A 15,706-nucleotide genomic window follows, 5' to 3' on the forward strand; every position below is an offset into this window, starting at 1 on the left:
TGGCCTTCAAGTTTTTTTTACAACACGTGTTGTATTGTCGCATGCTGTGATGCAAAAATAGTAATATTTCTATCACATACGGCTGAAATAGAAACAGTGTTGTAAAAAAATACAACGCCCCAAGATCTTGAAAACATTTTTGCTTGGTAAAATTTTCAAAATGTCAAAATTTCTACCACTTTTTCCCAACACCAGTGAACTTGCTCTAATGAACTGCTGCGTTTAAAAAATTGGGTATGTTGTGCTATGATTGGTGAAAACTCTCCATGTTTTTTAAATTACAATTACAATTTCATGTAAATGGCCACCACTTAAATCGATGCTTAGTGACTAAGATTCATTGAAATTGCTCTATACGAGTTTTCGGCAATAACACAAAGCATAAAATTCATTGATTAAATATATTCACTTGTTTTGATTGTAATTAACGATATTTTCCATCGATATCCTCACCTCAAGTCGAACTCTCCTCTTTTGTTTATGGCACAATTCTTAACCACGAATCTGACTTGTGGTAAAACACACTGTTCAGTATAGGAGACAAAAGCCACCAGGAGCAACCATAGAATTACGAATTTATCAATTTCCAATGTTCCCAACTCATTAACATACAGAATGTTTTCGGGAAAAAAATACCATCCAATCTGAAACTTATAAAGAACGCGATATCTTGATTAATAATGTACGCTGAACAAACTACAGAACTCATAAATTTGCCGCAATCGACAATTCGCGGCCTGATTATTTATTCCCACTGATTTGATCTAATTTTCTCCACTACTTTGTTTCTTTCCAGCGATCTTCGGTACAACCACATCCGAGACGTCCCGAGCGATGCCTTCGGCGGGCTGGCCCATTTGCATACCGTGTTCCTGAACGAGAACCAACTGGTGCGGATCCACGAGGGCGCATTCCGCGGCCTGCCGGCACTCAAGTATCTGTACCTGAACAAAAACCACATCCAGTCGGTGGCACCGGATGCATTCGAAGATCTGCCCCGGCTTCAGAGCTTGTGAGTAACCAACCACCATCTCTCGCTTCCGCTAACTTCCTAACTTCCCGTCTGTCTACCTTCCTCGGCTAGGAGTCATTTTATTGCTACTTCACAGCCTTTCCGGCTGTGGGCTGAATAGAATTTGATGACGAAAGCTATGTCGACAAACGATGACGATGATGATGATAATATTTGATTTGATTTGGATTTGCGGATACGCCAGCGGAAATGGAATTGCGGTTGATTATGGGTTTTGATTCTCGGTGTCTGAGAGTACCAGTGCTATCAATTTGTCGAGTTTTGTGAATGATTCGTATGACAATTATTTTGTTGAAGCGTATTGACCTATTTTATTTCATTCCGCAAGAAATAATATTGATGCCAGGAATTTTCATCACAACTTCAAAAGCGGACCCATCAATATTTTCTATTATTGGAAGAAAAACAAAAGAAAAAAAATCAATAAAAAAAACTCAAGAACTGATGTAAAGTTGAAAACTTTTAAATCATAACAAAATAATTACTGACGTGAACCTGAATTTTAATGAACACTTAGAATAAATCAAGTGACTGTAGGAGTTTTGCATTTTTTCAGGATTCTTTTCAATCTAATTTTAACCAAAATTCGATAATTGAGGACACTGGTTAATTGAATGAAAAACAGCACTATTTTCTTTTCAAATTTTATTTAATCAATGAACTTGTTCTTATCAACATTATTCCTGGCTACGATGTGAATTTGTTTTTGATGTGACATCAGATCTTAACCATACAGCTCTCTGATTACAGGCCCGTGCGAAGGACTCGGTAAAGGGATGGGAGATGCTTTTCGAAATTTTAATTCAGCTGGAAATAAAACCTATACCCAAAATGGACAACAAATCCTATAGGTCATAAAAACATTTATTCAAAATTTTGTTCCTATTGCTTAATATGTAATTTGGATGAGATTAAAGCTTCGGATATAAGAATCAGTGCACAGAAATAGAATACAAAATAGAAATACAAAAATATAACACTAGATTTCAAAACTAATAAAATCCTAAAATGAATTTAACTTCAAATCAAAGACTAACCATGATTAAAACTGGTTTAGCAAAATTATGATACATCTAATTTTTATTTATTTTAATTACAACTTCCTATCTTTAATTTTAATTGAAGAGTTAATGGAAAGATTTCACTGTAATATCTAGAAATTGAAAAAAAAAAAATTAAATCACGTTTTGAAATGTGAATTGTTGAGAAAAAAATCCATTTTGAACTTTAAAGAATTTATTCAAAACACATAGTTGATGATTGAACTCAATTTGATTTAAAAAAAAATTATTTTAAGAATGCCAGTGATGAAAGTCAGATATTTCACAATAATGACTTTCTACATCTATTGTATTCTAGATGTATAAAGTCATTAATGTGAACTTTACAATACAATTTAAATTCATCATTAAGAGCTTAAAGTGACAAAGTTCAGGTTGGAAAACGGGTGATTTCATAAATGATCTACAAGAAAATGATTGAAAAATAGAAAAAAGAAATTCCATGCTTTGTTGTTAACATTGGAAGAGTGTTATAATATTTTAATGGCATTTCGGCGAGATGAACTCTAGTAGAATGAAATTGAAAGATAGGAAATGATAGGTGGATAGTTAAAGCTAGGACGCTTTTTAGAGAAGAAACATTGAAAGGTGGTTTTGAAAATGTAAGTCTAGGGCATGTGGGAGAAAGCTCAAACTAATCGGCTGAATCTTTGCTCGGCAACGGTTAATTCTTTATGGGAGGCGAAGCAATCGCAGCTCCCATACAGAATCAACCCGATGGATTAGATGTCTACCTACACACCTAATCGAGCAAAAATTCAACCGACCAGCGACTTACTGAACAATCTCGAAGGCGCATACAGATCTAGCGAAAACATAGATTTCATTGGCAAAAAGGGGGGGAAAAGGGTTTACAACACTGTTCTTCGCGGTACTTTGCAAAAAGTAAGGTGCGTCGGGTAGTTCAATATGTGAAACAACAGAGTAGCAAAACTACCTAGCGAGACCCGAAAAACAGCACACATCGCTAGATCTGTATGCGCCTTCGAGATTGTTCAGTAAGTCGCTGGTCGGTTGAATTTTTGCTCGATTAGGTGTGTAGGTACACATCTAATCCATCGGGTTGATTCTGTATGGGAGCTGCGATTGCTTCGCCTCCCATAAAGAATTAACCGTTGCCGAGCAAAGATTCAACCGATTAGTTTGAGCTTTCTCCCACATGCCCTAGACTTACATTTTCAAAACCACCTTTCAATGTTTCTTCTCTAAAAAGCGCCCTAGCTTTAACTATCCACCTATCATTTCCTATCTTTCAATTTCATTCTACTAGAGTTCATCTCGCCGAAATGCCATTAAAATATTATAACATAGTTATGACGGCGATAAAAATCTGAAAACATAACATTGGAAGTAGAGTGTCCATTTCCCGGCCGTTTTCCCGTTCCCGGGAATCGGGAAATCTGGTGGCCTGTTTTCCGGGAATTCCCGGGATCCCGGGAAATATTAAAAAAAATGTAAAATATATGCACTTCGATTCAAATATACATAGCTTATCGAACTTTTCGTGCATACAAGCCCTTAAATTTTTCAAAACGTACTCTTCATAATGTTTTTTTAACTTATTTTTATTCAAATAAATTAAACTGTTTTCAAAAATGATATATTAAAAACAGTCTAACGAACTATAAAATAACCTGAATAAAACAAATGAAGAATTCATCCAAGCAATTAGGGGTTGATTAAAAAAATATGTTTTTATTTGTTAGTTTATTCTAACAATTTTTCGTTTTTCTGAACACTTTACATATTTGCTCTTCATATAAAAAAAAACTATTTTTTCTTCATTTTGAGGATTTGAGATTCATTTGACTTCCAAAGCCAAAGGTGCATGAATTTTACTTTTGAGAATCTGTCTACCTGCTACGCAATTTTTCGTATTATTTTCGAACTGTTGTGGGTTTTCGTTCAATAAATACGGTGTGGAAATACATATAATCTTTTTAAATTCATCAATTTGAAAAAAAAATTGTACCAAATGGCTGCAAAATGTCTACTGCCACAGGCATCGGCATATTCTAAATGAGTTTTGTATGACTACATTTTCAAAGAGAACAACTTTCAGGCTTTTCCAGAGAAAGAATTTCATACATGTCGGGAATTCCCGGGAATGAAACTACAATTCCCGGGAATCGGGAATTCCCGAATTTTTTAAATTCCCGGGAATTCCCGTCCGGGAAATCCCGGGACGGACACTCTAATTGGAAGAGCACTTCAATAGCGTTGAATTTAAGCTTTGAAGTTGCTACTTGGCATCATTTCATAGATACATATATTTAAAAATCATCATCAATAAAAAAGTTTAATAGTTTTACTTTAAAATGCGGTCCTTTTATTTGAACATTTCAATAAACTTCATTGAAACTGATGAACTAAAAAATCTACATGAAAGAAAAAATCTGATTCTGAATTTGTTTATTATACTGAATTAATTAAGGAAATATATTTTGATCATGATGAAGATACATGATCTAAAAAGTTAAATTCAACAGTTTTTAAAAAATTGGAAAGATATCATAAAAAAATTCTAACATTTCTGAAAGTAATTTTAAAAAAAGTTTTATTTGATTTAACCTATATGTGAAGCCTGCAATGGTTTGATTTCTTCTTTTAAAAATATCGAAAATTCATTTTGGGACAAAGCTTTTTTTTAAAATCGATGAAATTTCCTCATTTTACAGAAGAGGAAAAACAAATGGAAAACTTCTCTGACTTTTTTCGCAGAAGCCAATTTACTTGCAGACTTTGAAAAGGTTGGTAATTGATTGGTAACTTGTATTTTAATTTTTTTGTAATGGTTAAAAGTTTCGTCAAAAATGTTGAATTTTCTTAAATGATTTTTACGTATTTTTAAAGTGATTTAAAAAAGCTGATAGATAAAAACTTATTACATATTTTAATCTAGTGCACCCAATTAATTGTGAAGATTTTTTTCCAAGTAAAATTTCCACCGTAGTAACGGATGATTAGGGCTAGGTGGGGTAATTATGAACAAAATTTCTTCATTTGGCACACTCACCGCCACCATATGTTTATTTCTTATCATAAATTCTGAAAACCTGCCAATATTGAATGTTTCCGTGCTCTTCATCATTCTGTAGACCAACTTTTTTTTTCTTGGTCGCAACCCACGTCCTTGAGACGTCTGTTCATAATTACCCCGTCTGTTCATATTTACCCTCCTGTCTAGGGGGTAATTATGAACACGGATAACGGACTTGGTATAAAATTTTTAAAAAGTAACAGTATTTATACGTTACATTTGCCCATAGTAAGCAGTGTATGGTGAATTTTTACTTAAAAAATTATGTTCATAATTACCCCAAAACCTGTTCATATTTACCCCGAGACTTGTCCAATATGATTTATATGGTATCAGAAAATCTCAATTCAACACCAAATAAAGAAAATAATTAGCAGTAATAAGAAAATGGGTTGTTATATAAAAACTCAATTCAATTCATGTATAAAACTTATAAAATAAACAAATGTAATTTAAATTTAGAGGTAAAACAACGCAAAAATAGCTATTTAGTGTTCTTTTGTATTGATTGTATTTCTATTTTTTGTTTCGGTAGTTAAATTTTCTGTTGCATCTTTTACGTTTTGGTTGGTTTCTTTTTCTTTCGTATCTTTATGTCGTTGCAGATCATTTTTATTTGAAAGGACCTCTCCATACATGTGTAATTTTAGGCGAGTTAGGCTATTCGATAGTTTTTACATCCGTTTTTAATGTCCTGCACAGCAAACATCAAGTTTTCACCTAAATGTCGTAGGTTAGGCTTTTCACGTACGTGTGAGATATCATGAAATTGAAGCCTATACATGTACAGAAATTCTAATTTTTTTGAAAGATGGTTGTTTCACAAAAACACCCATTAAAATCTTCTTGGATCAGTGAACAGTCATACTTTGCAAGGCTTGTCAGTTCTATATGATCGACTGTTTTGAAAAATATTTACACTAATTAATTTTTTTTATCACCTGTACCAAATTTCACATTAGTAGCTCTATTTTCTCAAAACAAAATTATTACTGCAGAAGTTTTCATCACCAAACTGAAAGAGAAAATCTTCAACCAAAAGATTTTCATTTTGTACTAAATTTTAAAAAATGTATTCGAACAAATAAAGATTGAAAAAAGTAACTAAGTATAAAAATAAGACTGCAAGAAAATAGATTTTGGATCTTCGTTATCCGAATCTAACTCAATAATTATTCTTTGCTGTACTTCTAATGCTCTCGATAGCAGCACCTTGTCCAAACATACAAGAAAATGTATCTTTTTGATCTTTGTTTTGTGGACTTTATTTTTTATTCGTTATTCGTTGCTTATGTTTTTTTTAGTAGTCACAGGCTCGCAAGGCCCGCAGCTAACCCCACTATCTCGCAGGAGGACCGTCGTGATGTTGCTGTTTTGGGTCCCGAACACCACCAGGACGTTGTTACACTCCGCACGCCGCCCCTAACATGGAAAACAGACGCGTACGAAGCCCCCTAACTCATTCTGCATGCGACCAAAGCATCCACCGGGGTTGGGTACCCGATCTCCGCTAAGGTTGCTCGCACCCCAGCTAGCACCACGGGGAGGTAGAGAATCGGAGTTGCAGACAAGAGGTGATATGACCACTAGGGTGTCCCAAAATTGCATAACTTCTGGGAATCTGGGGGCTCAACCTCCAAATGGTAGATTAGGATGTGCAGAACAAACTTTTGTATAGAGACGACTAAAAAAAATCATGTTTAGAGGTTCCGCAAGCGCGATCTTTAAAAAAAGTCCACTTTCAAAAAATTTGATTTTAAATAAATTCTGGGTTCAAAAATTTTAATAAAATTTATATATTTTATATTTTTTTAATTTTGTTTGAGTTAAAAACTACACGTAAAAAATACAAAATGAACCAAATTTGTATCAAAATGTAAAACTAGCAAGCTATTTTCAAGAAAAAAAAATTTTCTGGTCCAAAAATTTAGAATTCAACTGACCAAAATGTGTACCAAGCGTAGAATATTTTTGATACCAATGCCATCAAAAGATGCGGATTTTTATGCACTTAAACTTTGCTGAACAAACAAGTGGTTTGTATCAACGTGTGAACAGCTATTCACGATTTACTGCTTAACAAAAATCACAATTTAGGATATTTTTTATTTAATTTATCAAATTTGTCTTAATAAATACCTACTTTAAAATCAAAATACTAGCAAAAAAAGACTCTCATGGTTTAAAGGAGTCATCAGAAGGCCATATGCCGAATTTGAGCAGAATCGGACAACAGAAAGGGGTTGCACTGAATCTCAAGTGTCAAAGGGTTTCTGAGACAATGTGTTCTAAAGAAGCATAAAAAACTGGTTTTTCATCATACATTTTTGTCTTTACCAATCGATTGCTTGATTATGAAAGTTTTATTAAAATTTCAATTAAGACTAACATTTCACTTGAAGATTGCAACTCGATTGGACTTAAAACAAAAAAGTTATGGCTGTTCCAAGATTGTATTTTTGTGGCAAATTGTCGTTTAACACACAATGAGTACTTTTTACTCATTGCGTTTTACAGGACAATTTGTAACCAAAATACAATCTTGGAACAGCCATAACTTTTTTGTTTTAAGTCCAATCGAGTTGCAATCTTCAAGTGAAATGTTAGTCTTAATTGAAATTTTAATAAAACTTTCATAATCAAGCAATCGATTGGTAAAGACAAAAATGTATGATGAAAAACCAGTTTTTTATGCTTCTTTAGAACACATTGTCTCAGAAACCCTTTGACACTTGAGATTCAGTGCAACCCCTTTCTGTTGTCCGATTCTGCTCAAATTCGGCATATGGCCTTCTGATGACTCCTTTAAACCATGAGAGTCTTTTTTTGCTAGTATTTTGATTTTAAAGTAGGTATTTATTAAGACAAATTTGATAAATTAAATAAAAAATATCCTAAATTGTGATTTTTGTTAAGCAGTAAATCGTGAATGGCTGTTCACACGTTGATACAAACCACATGTTTTGTTCAGCAAAGTTAAGGTGCATAAAAATCCGCATCTTTTGATGGCATTGGTATTAAAAATATTCTACGCTTGGTACACATTTTGGTCAGTTGAATTCAAAATTTTTGGACCAAAAAAATTTTTTTTCTTGAAAATAGCTTGCTAGTTTTACATTTTGATACAAATTTGGTTCATTTTGTATTTTTTACGTGTAGTTTTTAACTCAAACAAAATTAAAAAAATACAAAATATATAAATTTTATGAAAATTTTTGAACCCAGAATTTATTTAAAATCAAATCTTCTGAAAGTGGACTTTTTTTAAAGATCGCGCTTGCGGAACCTCTAAACATGATTTTTTTTTAGTCGGCCCCATACAAAAGTTTGTTCTGCACATCCTAATCTACCATTTGGAGGTTGAGCCCCCAGATTTCCAGAAGCTATGCAATTTTGGGACACCCTAATGACCACTACCCGAGGGTTGGGTGTATGGGGTCTCGAGTTGCACATTGTCTACTTCACTAGCCAAGTGTGCCAGTGTTTTGTGGACTTAATCATCTAATCAATTTATCATGGGTTTTCATATAGTTTACTTTTGACCAAAGAGATTTAAGGATTATAATAATGTTAAATTTCACGCGGTAATGAATAAAAACTCGAGCAGCAAAGTCTTGTTAAAAAATGGTAAATTTTATTTTTAGTAAAATTAAAAATTTCTTCAAGTCTAGTTCATAACCTTGTTATTTATCAATACAAAAAAAAAACTGGGTTTAGAAGGACGTAAAACCTTTATTCGATGTTAAAAAACTATTCCTGTGATACAGGTTTTCGGTTTCGGTATTACCGGTAAAATTATCCGTACGCACAACCCACTAAACCTGAGAAAACATTTGACTGCATTTTCTCTATCAACAAAAAGCAAGTTCTTATCACTATTTTTTAAACATAATTAAGACTCGTTTAAATGCTGATTTTGCTTTTTTCACTCTTGAAGTTTTATTAAGTTTTGATAAAATTGTGTTCAAAACTTTTTTCAAAGACTGAAAAGAACTGGCATAGCTTTTTTTTCTCACTCCGAATCTCAGTTTTTGGAAGAAAAAAATCAATTTTTTAAAAAATTCAAAACTTAACACATTGCGGACTTAATTTAATTATGAAATTCATAAAATTTGATCCAGTAAGTTCCTGGGATATAGAATGCCGAGTGTTGATGTTTCCTGGCTAAGATTTCTTCACGGTCCTGTGTTAAGATCTTACAGAAGTGGGGGAGGAACAATTTCTTAGAAGGGGAGGAGGGGGAAGGGGTCTGGAAATGCTTGGGAAATAAATCGATGGCCCCCTAAGTTGATGAATAAAACATTTGACCATCAAAAAGCCAAAAAAATGTCAGGAAATGTGTGTTCATAATTACCCCATAGGACGAAAACTATGAAGTAAATATGAACAGTCATCTGTGAATCTGTGCGAATAAAATTTTTCAAAATTCCTTCAAAATCCTAACAAAGCATCATTAACCGGATGTAAAACAGTTGATAAAAACATTCTAGCTGAATTTCCTGTGATCAGATATTCAAAACATGGAACACTGTCCAAAACGATTTCCGTTCCACGGGGTAATGGTTTTTAAAAACATCTGAAATATATCATTAGGATTTGGAAACAGATCGGAAATAGCTTAAAGCTATCAATCGGATGTTAAACTACCACTTTTGTAACTTTTTGTGATCATTCATCCCCCACACCAGCGCGTATGGCACTTGTTCGGAAATACCCCTTGTTCATAATTACCCCACTTACCCTACTTGATTTTAAAATGTATTTGAAAACAAGTTTTAACAAGCAAGTCAGAAATTTTTTAAGCCGGCTTGAGGCGGCTTGAGGCATTTCGATCTACGACACTATTTGCCGTTCATGAATTGAAACTAACTTTGATTGTAGATTTAAATTTTCAGTTCAATCAACCTTTTGTATTGAAACTCAAAACCTGATATAAACAAACCCTATCTTGTCTTTTCGATGGGTTTTAATTAAGAAGTGTAACTAAATAAGAACAGAGTTTGAAACGAAACATTTTTTTTTTATTTAAAAAAAAACTTTTATGTCATTATAAATGTTATGTTGATTTAAAATATTCTTAAAAAACCAATTTCAGACTCAATTTTATTTCGTGGTTTTTTGTTCTTCTAAATGATAAAAAAAAGGGTTTAAATAATTGACACAAAGCCACAAAATTTACATTTTTCTGAGGTGCAATGAATTTAAACAATTATTTAAACTAATTTGGGTGCCCCGAATCTAAATATGCAATTATTTCTATCAGCTTTTTTTTTTTTTTTATTGAAATGAGTTTTGAAAATAAGTAAAAATCATTAGACAAATTTTTATTCTTTTTTTTTCAAAAACTCAAATCAAAAACATATTATTTAAAAATAAAAGGTTTATATGAATTATAAACTTTCAACAGAATCAAGTTTTTTTTAACACTTTCTGCTATAGAGTCAAAGATACTTGTAATGTTATGTTTTAATTTTTTTAACTGATAAATTTTACTTATTAGATCATGCATCATTATCATCAAAATATTTTTCCTTAATTGGATGAATTATAATAAACTGAATCAGAATCAGATTTTTAGTGTTTTTAGAAATATTTTTAACAAATTTGTCTTTGTGTTAAATTCTGAATTTTCGTTTTCTTGAAACATAAGCCTTTAACTCCAAATTTTAAATAAAAAAAACATTGTTTCTACCTTCTGTTCTTTCTAGGAGCCAATATTTCAAGTGACAAAATACTCAGAGCTTGTAATTTAAAGCCTGAAAACCTGGGACTGAAAATTTAAAAACTTTTTATTAATATTTTTTATATAAAATCTTGTTTTTTGAATCGATCATTATTTTTAAATTAATCTAAAAAGTTTGAAAAATTGTTCAAAGTAGCAACCTTAAAACTAATAAAAAAATAACTAACTTTGATTTGTGCTTTCAATATGAATAACAAAACTTTGAACTCCTTATTTTGAATTTTATATCAGTTTTTATTCATCATACACGTAATTTCCCATTTCCCAACATTTCATTTTCAGATTGATTGAACATGAAGTTATTATTCAAGCTTCAAAAATTAACGTTTTAAGCCGTTTATTTTGATAATTGAAGGATTTTACGTTATAAAAGGTTTTATTTGTGGCTTCTATAACTGGTACTTTTAAAATAAATCTAAATATATTCATCTTTTTATCAAATTAAATTGAACCATCAAACATTGAATAAATTTTGTTTAAAATTCATTTCTTCTTCAGTAAATAGTAATTTATATTTCAAATCGTTATTTGATATTTTTTGTTCAAATTAAAAAAAAATACAGCGGAATTTTTTTAATTAAATTTTCAGTTGAAGATGAGGAAAAGAATTTTAAGTTAAGATGAATAAAATTTAACAACTGTTATCATTTTCCTAACAACTAATAATGTTAAATTTTGCGCCAGATTGGACATTTATTTAGGATCAGATTTGTTTTACAACTCTGTATTTTGAAAATGTTTATTTTAAATTTGCTCAGACATTCTTTTGAAACAAATTTCTTTCTTACTTTCATGACTCATCGAAAATTTGAAACTTTCATTGTAATATGTTTCGAAAGTTTTGTTTTTTCATCAGTCCTTTTTTTAGTTTGTGTGTTAATAATGAGTGAGAAACGGTGTAAGAAATCTCTTTCGTTTTTTATTATTTATTTTTGGTATTGTTATTATTTTTATCAAAATTTGAATTTCGAAACCCCCCCCCCCCATGGACGGGTCCTTCGCACGGGCCTGCCATCCTCCATAAACCAAATCTATGAAAATATACTTTCCTTGAGTGAAAATGTCCAGAAAATCTATTGGACATAGTTGCAGACGCCACACGACACGAGCTTAAGAACGGAGATATAGTGCTTTTTTAACCCCTTATTCCCCTATACATATTTTGTAAACAATCCAGAAATACACTGATTTGGAATTGAAAATTTTGAACAAAAATAGACCTATCTTGTGTGATTGTTTTTAGGTGGAATCAAATGAAGGCTGTTTGAACCATCGCACGTATCGGAATGACCGTTTTACTCTCAATTTTCCAACATTTTTGTTAGGGTACTTCTGTCCATAATGCCCTTGCGGGGTAGAACGCCAGCGACTATAATTTGATGAATTTTGAAGATTTGCGAAGTTTTTAGTGGATTCTTTTTACAAAAACCTGTTCTTAAAGTCAATACCTTGTAAGTTTAATAAAAATGATTACCAGATATTCATTTAAACACGAATAACAATCAAATTAAATTTTGTGATAGCTATTCATCACTTAAGTTGTAAAAAGTGATCAAATGAAATAGGCTTTTACACCAAGATGATTGCCTAAATCATCCTCACCATTGGTTTTATTGGTTGTTCAATTCATATATTCGAATAATCAATTGATGAAAAACTGTGATAAATTGTTGTTTTCTGGTAAATTGAAGATTGATTGAATTTTAAATATCCGATCAAAATGCCCCCATCAAATTTTGGACAAATCGCCCTCCTCTCAAGGTGCTGTTCGGTAAGATGTAAACAAAACCACGTGTTTTATTCTAAATTTTGAAGTGCAGTTTTCTATGAATACAGACCGATTATTGAAATGATATATTGATCTTTTTCTTTGCTTAGTACTAGATTATCATTAGGATGCATAATAATTGCAACTTTCGATCGGGTTCGATTAAAAAACGTGCACTGAAAATCGAATCGGTTCACTAAATTTGTCGCCAAAAGCAGCAGAAAAATTTGGTTGGCAGTGACACAGTTCAAAATAAAATGAAAAATTTAAAAAAAAATATTTTTTCATTGGGAAATGTTAACAAACCGCTTGTTTTTATATGTAGATAAACTTGGAAAAAAATTTTTTTATTACTTTTTTCCGAATTAAATAACAAAATTAATTTATTCTCACTGTGAATATTGTGTTGTTTTCGAGTCGTTTTGATCCAATGTTCTGGAGCATTATTTGCCTACACTGGGGCGTTTAACATCCAATGATCTCAAAGGTTGCTTTCCTAGGCGTTTGTAAAAAATCGAATATTTTCATAGTTTTTACAATAAAAAGTAACTTTAAAGACAGAAAATGAGTAAAAGATAGAAATACGAAGCCTATGTTGCAATGTATTCGGGTGTTCAGCTAATGTATTCAGCATACTTGGTCATTTCCCTTAGCAGGTGCATTTTCCCCCGAAATACCCTATAGTTCAGAAAAAGTATGTTCGGACCTGAAAATTTGGAACCAAACAAGACTTATCTTATATGGATTTTCCAAGGAATCGAATAAAGGCTGTTTGAGCCACAGCACGCATTGTAAAATGGAGTTATGGCCGTTTTACCTTCCATTCCTCAACGTTTATCAAATATTTCAGAAAAAGCATATAAGGACTTGAAATTTTTGTATCAAATGAGACTTATCTTATGTGATTTTCTTTTTAGAAGTCAAATGAAGGCTATTTGAGCCACCGCATGCATTGGAAAATGGAGCTATGGCTGTTTTACCCTTAATTCCCCTACATACATAATATAGTTTATAAAAAGCATGCTCGGACTAGAAAATACTTAACCGAATTAGATATAACTTGTGTGTTTTTTTTCCAAGGAATCGAGTGAAGGCCATTTGAGCCACCGCAAGCAATGGAAAATTGAGTTATGGCCGTTTTTATCCTAAACTCCTCTTCATTTTTCAAATATTTAAACCATAACTCCATTTTAAGAAGCGTGCGGTGGCAGATACAGCCTTCATTTGATTTCTGGGAAAAAAAATCACACATAAGAAAAGTCTAATCCGATTTTAAATTTTCAAATCTGAAGATGCATGTCTCTGAAAAATTAGAAAACTGAAGGGGAATTGAGGGTAAAGCAGCCATAACTCCGTTTTCCGATTTTGCGATGGCTCAAATAGTCTCATTCGATTCCTAGGATAAAATCATACCTGATAGTACCCATTTTTTTTCCAACATTTTCCAGTCCATGTCCATGTTGGGAATTTGAGGGTAAAATAGCCATAACTCTAGTTTTCGATGCAAGCGTTGGCTCAAATAGCTTTCGTTTGATTTCTCGAACAAGACCACACAAGTTGAGTCTCATTTGATTCAAAAACTACGAGTCAGAATTAGATTTTTTTCTGAATTATTTGAAAAATGTAGGGAATAGTGGGTAAAAATAGCCATAGTTTTCCAATGCGTGCGGTGGCTCAAATAGCCTTCATTCGATTCCTTAGAAAAAAAAACACATAAGAGAGGTCTCATTTTCTTCTAAATTTTCTAGTCCTAAAAAGCTTTTTATAAACAATAATAAAAATTTTGGGAAATCGAGGGTAATGATAGGTCGTGATAGGACATGATAGGTCTCATTTTATTTCTATTTTTTATTTAAATCAGTGTTTTTCTGGATTATTCACAAAATATAGGAGAACTAGCTGATCCCGTACGAACTTCGTTTCGCTTTAAATCATTGGTACGTCAAAATGAGTTTAGGAAATGAATTCGAAACATTCTTTTGAAAATTTTGGAGAAAAAATTCAACACTGTTTAAAGTCGCTACTATTACTATTACTTGAAACTCAAATTACACAGTTGATTGGCTTTTTATTAAAATTTATGTGAGAGTATTTTCTTCTCGATCGGTTGTAAAATCTAGACATTATGGCAGAAACATGTACTATTTCTTTATTTGCACGACCCTTTTGCTTGACCTTCACACTTAAATTGGTATCAATTAACTGCCTCCAACAAAATTATTGCACAAAACACTGAACATTCAATGAAACCCTCTTTTTTTGTCTCATGGCCCGAAATTCGAAAATTGAAACCAATTTTACGTTCCTCAAAACTCCCTTGTACCATTTTTTCTTTTCAAATTATATGTAAAATAACGTCAGGAACTTGAAAACAGTGAACAGTGAATATAGACGCCCTTTTTGCCGACCCTTGACACGGAACATGCCTAGAGTCCACCTAGAGTCAATTGCTCATAGTTTATAACCCTCATCTGAACATTTTTATCTCAATCCGATGCACGATTACGACAATATCGCGCAAACAGTGAGCAACTAACATGGACGGTCTTTTTTTTGACCACGATTCAAAACTTGAAATCAATTTTTTTTTCTCCCATGTGTCAATTTTCATCACAATTCTATGCTCAATCGAGAGAATATCGTAAAAACAGTGAACAGATAATAACCCCTTTTGCCGACACCTGAGTCAAGATTTGAAACCTGAAAGCAAAAGAGCGTCCCTAAAAACTCCTATGTGGCAATTTTCATCTCAATCCAATGTAGAATAACGTCAATATCGCAAAAACATTAAAGTTGGGTATGGATGACTCCTTCAGCCGACTTCTGATCCGCAATTCGAAACTTGAAATCGATTGCTCAAAACACTCATGTGCTAATTTTCATCACAATCCAATGTAAAATAAAGCCAATATCGCAAAAACATTAATCAATGAATATGGACGACCCCTGACCCTGAATTTGATAACTGTTATCGATTGCTCGTCCCTCAAAACACTCATGTGCAAATTTTCATCACAATCCGACGGAAAATAACGTCAATAACGTGAAAACAATATTTGTC

General features: G+C 32.4%; 1 protein-coding gene across 2 annotated transcripts in view; it reads left to right on the plus strand.

Annotated features, from left to right (window-relative positions):
* LOC129750854 (peroxidasin) overlaps window positions 1-15,706 on the plus strand; it is a 596,804-nt gene that overhangs the window by 229,748 nt on the left and 351,350 nt on the right. For both annotated transcript variants that reach the window (XM_055745956.1, XM_055745957.1), the window contains exon 3: window positions 797-1,012. In XM_055745956.1, the coding sequence (XP_055601931.1) occupies window positions 797-1,012 (216 nt within the window). The remainder of the gene's footprint in view (window positions 1-796; window positions 1,013-15,706) is intronic.

Source organism: Uranotaenia lowii, chromosome 3 (genome assembly GCF_029784155.1).
Source record: "Uranotaenia lowii strain MFRU-FL chromosome 3, ASM2978415v1, whole genome shotgun sequence".
NCBI classification, from domain to species: domain Eukaryota; kingdom Metazoa; phylum Arthropoda; class Insecta; order Diptera; family Culicidae; genus Uranotaenia; species Uranotaenia lowii.